Source organism: Gossypium raimondii, chromosome 11, assembly GCF_025698545.1.
Source record: "Gossypium raimondii isolate GPD5lz chromosome 11, ASM2569854v1, whole genome shotgun sequence".
NCBI lineage: Eukaryota > Viridiplantae > Streptophyta > Magnoliopsida > Malvales > Malvaceae > Gossypium > Gossypium raimondii.
Genome location: NC_068575.1, coordinates 46,413,278 through 46,421,054, shown reverse-complemented (window position 1 = coordinate 46,421,054; position 7,777 = coordinate 46,413,278). Strand labels below are relative to the sequence as shown.

The 7,777-nt window shown below is 37.3% G+C and overlaps 1 protein-coding gene across 1 annotated transcript; it reads left to right on the top strand.

Annotated features, from left to right (window-relative positions):
• Positions 1–5,742: 5,742 nt before the first annotated feature.
• LOC128034825 (uncharacterized) lies at positions 5,743–6,945 on the top strand. The gene is made up of 2 exons (XM_052623673.1): positions 5,743–5,938; positions 6,290–6,945. The coding sequence occupies exons 1-2, from the start codon at positions 5,743–5,745 to the stop codon at positions 6,943–6,945; spliced, it is 852 nt and encodes a 283-aa protein (XP_052479633.1).
• The last annotated feature ends 832 nt before the right edge of the window (positions 6,946–7,777 follow it).

Here is a 7,777-nt window from a genome sequence, read left to right as displayed (position 1 = left end):
ACAAAATTATATAACAAATATATTTATAAAAATTTTACATAAATAATAAATGATGTTTTGATTTAACAAAAAATATAAAAGTGAAAAATTAAGAAGACATGGGTTCAAATCTTATTATGTGTCTATATTTTCCACATTTCTATATAAAAGATATAAAATAACAGAAATACATTCAAAATAATATAATTTACTTAGTAAATTAAGATATTTTTCTTTTTCCAACTAAATTGTACTCGCTAACCCTTGACACCAACTCAATCAAGAGGTTTATCATAAGTATATATATACCATTTGTAATGGTAAATAATTGAGAGTTCAGTCATGGTACTTTTAGTAGTTTGATTCCATAACTAAATTACAATGTTATTAATAAATAGAAAGTCGAAATTTGATTACATGCTATTTTAGCCCATATAATATATGTTCAATTTGTCCTCTACTAGCTCATTTATAACTTTGCATAGATTTTACTATTAAACCATGAAGCAATGGATAAATAAGTTAGAGAAACATATTGCATGAATTACTAATTGTAATAATTATAATTTCTTAAAAATATCAAAAGATAGCTTAAGGTTATTTTAATTTTTTGCATTATTATTTAATTGGATGAACAAATTAAATAATTAAGCCCAAAGTAAAAATTAAATTAAGAGGTTTTCATAGCTAATTTAATTCAGAATTGAAGCAATCTACAATTAAATAAGTTTGTAAATAGATTCTAATATGGTAAAGTTGATATTATATTAATTGAATTGTGAAAAAAATTAATTATTAAAACTAATTGAATGTCTTGTATTTTGATCCAATTCAAGATAGGATAGCCCAATGTATTGGGTTGAATTGTTTGTCATCCAAGAAAGCCCAATTCGGTAAGGGAGTGGTTGACTTAGGGGTTGTTTCTGTAACGCCCTGAATAATTTAAGTCTGTTTTTGTGAAATCTAACATAATTTTGCATCTGCTTTAGTGGTTAAGTGATCTGGGTGCGTGAACGAGGTTTTTGGTTCAAGTCCCACATTTGAAAATTTTGGTTATTTTTGGTTTTAGTCTTATCCCTGTTAGGTGGGTTTATGGAATATTGTTGGTAAATTTATATTAGAATGAGCTTGCTAGTTCGAGTTGTAATGCCCCAAAGTTTGTATATTTGTTTTCGTGTATTTATGACACAAATATATGTTTGCTTCAGTGGTTAAGTGCTCTGGGTGTGTGTGAGAGGTCTTAAGTTCAAGCCTTGTCCTGGGAAAATTTTTGTATTTTTCTGAACAAAGCCCTATCACTAGTCAATAGGCTTATAATTAAATGTTGGTAAAATATGTCAAAATGAGCAAGAGGTCTGAAGTTTGAAACCCTGCTTGTGCAAATGGGATTTATTTTTACTGCTACTGTCGTGTGGGTTTTGTAGTTTGACCGAAATTTTGTAGTGTTTGAGTGGGTTTTTCGGTAGTTATGGGATTGGTGGAGGAAAATAAGGAATTTGAGGTGTAGTGGGAAGTGCATGGTTTTTGGAGGGATAGTAGGAGAGTTTTTAGGAGTGCGAATTAGGGGAGGTTGGGGATTATCCAAATCTGATTTCATTTCTTTTTGCTATTTCGAAAATCCCCAAAGTGTTCATCTTTCTTCTGACGGATATTCTACCTTTTCCTTGCCAAAATATTGTGATTTTCTCTCTTTTTTTATCTGTATTTGCTTTCTTCCCCACCTTGCTGTCGAATTTTGATTTTTCTTGTACCACTATTCCTTTTGTTCTCTTTATTCATAGAGTTCTTTGGCGCGACATTGAGTCTTGCGCATAAGGTAAGTCCAATTTCGGTTCTGGTTTTTGTTTCTCTCAACTTACAGTAGACTATTCTTAGTTCAATGGTGTCGATTTTTACTATTCAATTTTCTGCTAATTGTTTTTCCCTCTCCGTCTTTTCTTCTTCTTTTTTTATTTACAACCAAAATTCTCCACTTGCTGCCGTTTCTCCTCATTTACTCCTGAGCGAGTTTCGTTCTTCTCTTTTGTGCAAAAATTAGCCACTCGTGCGGTAAGTTGTAAATTGTTAACATTGTTTTGATTGAGTAATTTTTGGTAAACTAACTATGGGGTTGTGGCGGCAACATGCCGTATGGATTGAGGCCCTTTCGTACTATTTCTTAGCAAGTCGATTGGAAATCTTACAGTAAGTGTTTATTGCTTTTTTATATGAGTCCATTGGTTTGGGGATTTGTTGTTTAATCATAAAGAAGGATTGATTATGGTGTTCTATTGGTCAAATGTAGGTATTGAAGTGCTCAGGAGGGCTTAGGTATCGAAAAGACTACAAGTGTGTAGCCGTAACACTGTAAACGGAAAATGGCGAAAAGTCAAAAAGTGACGCTGTCGATGTTGCACGGGCGTGTGGTCGTCCGTGTAGTAGGCCGTGTGATCGAACATGAGTGGTGATCGAGAAGGCTGGTCGTGTGCAATACACAGGTTGGACTGAATTGGGCCGTGTGGGCTACATAGGTATGTGGACCCACACAGGTGAACCACACGGACGTGTGGGATTTTTGGGCTAGGCCATGTGATCTACACAGCCAAGGCTAATTTGGGTCATGTGGGCCCATTTTCACTTTTTTATTGCTAAGGTTGCACGGGTCTTCCGAGTCGACTATAGACCTACTATAGGGTCGGTAAGCTTACCTAAACCTCTAATTAACTGAAATGACTGTATAACTGATATGATTAAGCATAATGATGCCCCACTGTTTTGATGTTGTACACCCGGTTTACATGCATGATATTATGTATAGCATGTCATATTTGTATATTGCATTGCATTGGGTTGGGAATTATAATGTTCGGAGGAAGTGTACTGAAAGGCCTCGAGCCTAATTTATTGGAGGTCAACTGCAAACTACTGTCTAGTGCCGCATCTGGTACTTTTTAGAGTGTAAGGATGGGTGGGTTGATTATATACTCACATGCAGTGTAGGGTTGGACGGAGTTGGAGTGTAGAGGCTGGCTGGATAGGAATTGATACTGCATAACTGTTACTATACTGAATATTGGTACTGTAATAGGCTAACGCCCTAACTGAAATTGAAACTGTTACTGAAATGGGCTTAGGCCCAAACTCTGATTACATTCTGACGGTTTGTTTATATGGGGATTACACACTAAGTTTTCGTAAACTCACCCTTCTGTTTTATCTGTACAAATGATCCCCAGACTTAGGTGGATCGGAGTGGCGGATCGGTACGACGGAGGACTCAGCAGTAGCCACACGACCCTTTTTTTCTGTTTCGTACTTAATTAGGTTTTTAAACTTTTATTTGGGGTATTTTACTGTAATAAAAGCCTCTATGGATTTTCGCTTAAAATTTGGATTTTATATTTAAAAGAAAAACTTCGGCAACGTATACTGTTCTGAAAAGTAACGATTAACTAAAAATCATGATTTTAGAATTAATAAAAGATAAACTCTAAATGGAAAATGAATTAAGCGAAGTTACGGTTTATCCAACAGAAACTACAGTTTTCAAACACACTACCATGTGACATCACCAGATTCGGCCATAACATCCAGACTGGGTTTGGGGGTGTTACACGAGTGGTAAGGAGTTAGTGTGTTAGAAGTTTTGTATTCGAATCCCTACGTGAGCGTGGGTGATAAATTTTTGCTTCCAGTGTTTGTTAAAGGTTGGGTGGAACTAAAATTCTGACATAGTTGAGAGTTAGTGGGTTAGTGGGGAGGAATTTAGGGGATATGTTGTTATATTATATTTATTTTATTTTTTATTATTCTTTTTCTCACTCCTCTAAATTTCCCAAAATTTGAAGTTCTTTTCCTGTTAATTGGAAAAATCTTTTGTTCTCTTGTTTTTGAAATTCTTTCACAATCTTGCCATTCAATCTCGGTATTTTAGTTCTTCAATGTTTTTTGTGTACAGTTTGGTAAGTGTAAGGGGTGAATTTCGTGTAGGCTAGGGAATTGTTTTTAAGCTGTTCTAAATCGATTCTATTCTTTTCTTTCCGTTAGTTAATTTTGGGTTTTGACAGCAGTGAATCATGAAAAACAGGGCTCTCCTCTTGCGAAATCATAGTCAGAATTGTTCGGGATTTTGGGGTAAGTGATGAACACTTGAATTAAACTATCATCGGTGTCATGGGTTCAGTTTATTTGTGAATTAAGACTTACTTTAGGGATTCGTATTATTGATAACTAGGTCATGGTGATCTCAGGAGTGTTTTTGCATTAAAACCGTATCAGCTGTGTACTCCTAACACGACAAATTGAGTTTCGACAAAAGTCAAAAACGGAGTTTGTCGAGACCACACGAACTATACGAAGTTGGGCGTCTAGGCCTACATGGGCATGTCATACGGGCATCTGGGTTTTGGGCCAAGCCGTGAGGGCCACACGGGCATGTGGACCCACACAGACAAGCCATACAGGCATATGGGCCTATAATACTGAAATTTTCCTTAGGGTCGCACGGGTCGCTCCAATCGACTGTAGGCCTACTATAGGGTCGGTAAGGGCTAACTAAACCCTAAATTATGTGATATGATATTCTGATAGTCTGCTCTCAGTAAGATACCGATATGTATGTCTAACTGTTCTGTTTAAGTATATATGTTATCTGTATACGAGCATGTTAAGCATGATATTCTGTATTTGTCTTCTGTATCTATGATTGGGGTGGGAATTGTATATGTGGAGGAAGTGATATGTATGGTGACTTTTCGCCTATATTCTGGCAGCTTGACTGCATATTATCTGTCATATGTCACATCGACACTATATGGTGTGTAAGGACGAGTGGGAATTTTTAACCCCACATGGTGTGATGGGATGGTCGGAGATGGTTTGAATTTGTATCTGATTGTATTTAAGATTTCTGTGTAGATTGCATGTCTACTTCTGTTGGGTTACACACTGAGTTTATGAAAACTCACATATGTTTGATTGTTTTGTTCAGGTAGTCCACAGATTTAGGCGGATCGGTGCAACGGAGTCTCACGATAACAACAAGTTCGTGAACTGTCTTAAATATTGGTTTTTATTTAAATTAAGGATAATTTCTGAGAGCTTTGTAATTATTGGACTCTCCGTACTATTTGATTTTTATTTTAGTTTTGGATGAGTTTTGACTCCTTCGCTGCGACGTTTGACTAGAATCACGATTTTATGAAAATAAATGTTTTTCTGAAAATACACAATTCAGTTTTCAACTACAACGATTTTTGAGCAATTACCATAAAATTATGTTTTACTTAAGCGAACAATAAATGAAAAATTCACTTAAAGAGAATAATAAGTTTTCCGAAAATATGAACTCTTTTAGTACCAATTAATACAAGAAATCTTAAACATGAAAATTTGGTTTCAAAACCCTTCTTCATAACACTACTAGATTCGGCCATAACGTCTAGGCCAGGTTTGAGGTTTTACATTTAGTGGTATCAGACTCAGTTTTAAAACTCGGGCTTTGAATTTTGGGTTCCAAAATTGTGTTTTGAAAAAGGACTGGTTATCAAATGATTTGGATAATTTTAAATATGTTGTACACCGAGTTTCCAGCGCCGATCCTATAAGTATCTCTTAATTTAAATAACATTGTAGTTAGTACTTTCTAAAACTGTAATAAATTAGTTAGAGACTAAAACCTCTGAAATATTTTGGAACTTTTGATAACTTGAGCATAAAATATCTGTTAATAAACATTGGAACTGATGCATAAAATTTTATAATATGGATAAATTTGAAATTACGATGACTGCTCGTGGAACTCGTGGTCGGGGTATTCGGCGCGGTGGACGTTATAGAGATCGAGAGAGAGGCAAGAATACAAGGGATTTGGAGCCCTCTAGTTCTTTTTTGAAGCCTAAGAAACGGGCCAGACCTAATGGGCCTATTAGAGCGGGGGTTCCTATTACTCCTACTGGGATTCAGCCTTGTGGTGACTGTGGTAAGTGCCATCCGGGCGAGTGTTGGAGGAGATTAGGGGCTTGTCTGCAGTGTGGGTCTTTGGAGCATCGGATTAGAGAGTGTCCACATCGTGCTGATCAGATGTAAACTTCGGGACCGAGTTCTGTTCAACCTCAGAGGGCAGTATAGTAGCCACTTAGGGGCCATGGGCCGGCTAGGGGAGGTAATAGTGTGAGACAAGGTCAGAGAGCACTGGGCAGAGGTGCTAATCAGACCGAGGTGAGGCAGCCTGCATTAATTTATGCTACACGACGCCGAGAGGATAGAGATGCTTGTGATGTGATCACGGGTAAATTTTTAATTTTTGATGCCACATAAACTACTTTGATAGGCATAGGTTCTACACACTTCTATGTAGCTAGTACTATTTTCGAGAACTTGGGGATTTCTGTTGAGTGTACTTCTGGTGAGATTACTGTTTTGACTTCGTTGGGACAACCTGTTCGAGTAAAAAAACTTTATAGGAATGTTCCGTTGGAAGTACAAGGGACTATATTTCTGGCAAATCTGATGGAGCTAGCATTTGGAGAGTTTGATTTAACTCTGGGTATGGACTGGTTAGTTGAGCACCGAGTTAGCTTGGATTACGTGACTAGGAGGGCAGTTCTGAGGACCAAGGATGATACAGAAGTGGTTGTGATTGGCGAGCTTCGAGATTACCTGTCTACTGTAATCTCTGTTCTAGTGGCTAATAAATTGGTTCGAAAAGGGTGTGAGGTGTATTTGGCTTACGTCAGTGTTTCAGTTTTTGAGGACTCTTTCGTTGGGGATATCAAAATAGTGAGGGAATTTTTGGATGTATTTTCTGAGGAGTTATCGGGTTTACCTCTAAATCAAGAAGTTGAGTTTGGCATTAAGCTCCTACCGGGTACTGCTCCAGTGTCTATCGCTCCTTATCGTATGGCACCGAAGGAGCTTATAAAGCTTAAGGTTGAACTTCAAGAGCTTCTGGATTGTGGTTTCATCCGTCCCAGTGTGTCTCCATGAGAGGCATCGGTTCTGTTTGTAAAGAAAAAGATGGTACCATGAGAATGTGCATCGACTACCGACAGTTAAATAAACTGTCTGTGAATAATAAATACCTACTTTTAAGGATCGACGACCTGTTTGATCAATTTTGTAGGGCTACGGTATTCTCAAAAATAGATCTCTATTCTGGTTATCATCAGCTTAGATTTAAGGAAACTGATATTCATAAGACGATATTTAGGACTCATTATGGCCACTGCGAGTTTTTAGTTATCCCATTTGGTTTGATGAATGCTCCGGCTACATTCATGGATCTGATGAATCAAGTTTTTCAGCTATATCTGGATTAGTTCGTCATGGTCTTCATCGACGATATTCTGGTTTACTCTAAGACTAAGGATGAGCATGATGAACATCTTAGTGTAGTGCTTCAGATACTCCGAATGAAACAACTCTACGCTAAGTTGAGCAAGTGTGAGTTCTGGTTGCGAGAGGTAACTTTTTTAGGGCATGTGGTTTCTACTGAGGGGATCCGAGTTAATCCTAGAAAGATTGAGGTTGTACTTGATTGGAAACAGCCTAAGAACGTATCTGAGATTCACAGTTTCCTGGGTCTTGTGGGTTATTATTGACGATTTGTTGAAGGGTTTTCACTAATTGCAACTCCTTTGACTAAGCTTCTGCGCAAGAGTGTTCCTTTTTTCTAGACTAAGGTATAACAATCAAGCTTTGAGAAGCTCAAGTCTGTTCTGACTAAGGCTCCTGTTCTGATACAGCCTGAATCTGGTAAAGAGTTTGTGGTGTACAGTGATGCATTACACGTCGATTGGGATGTGTACTGATGCAAGAT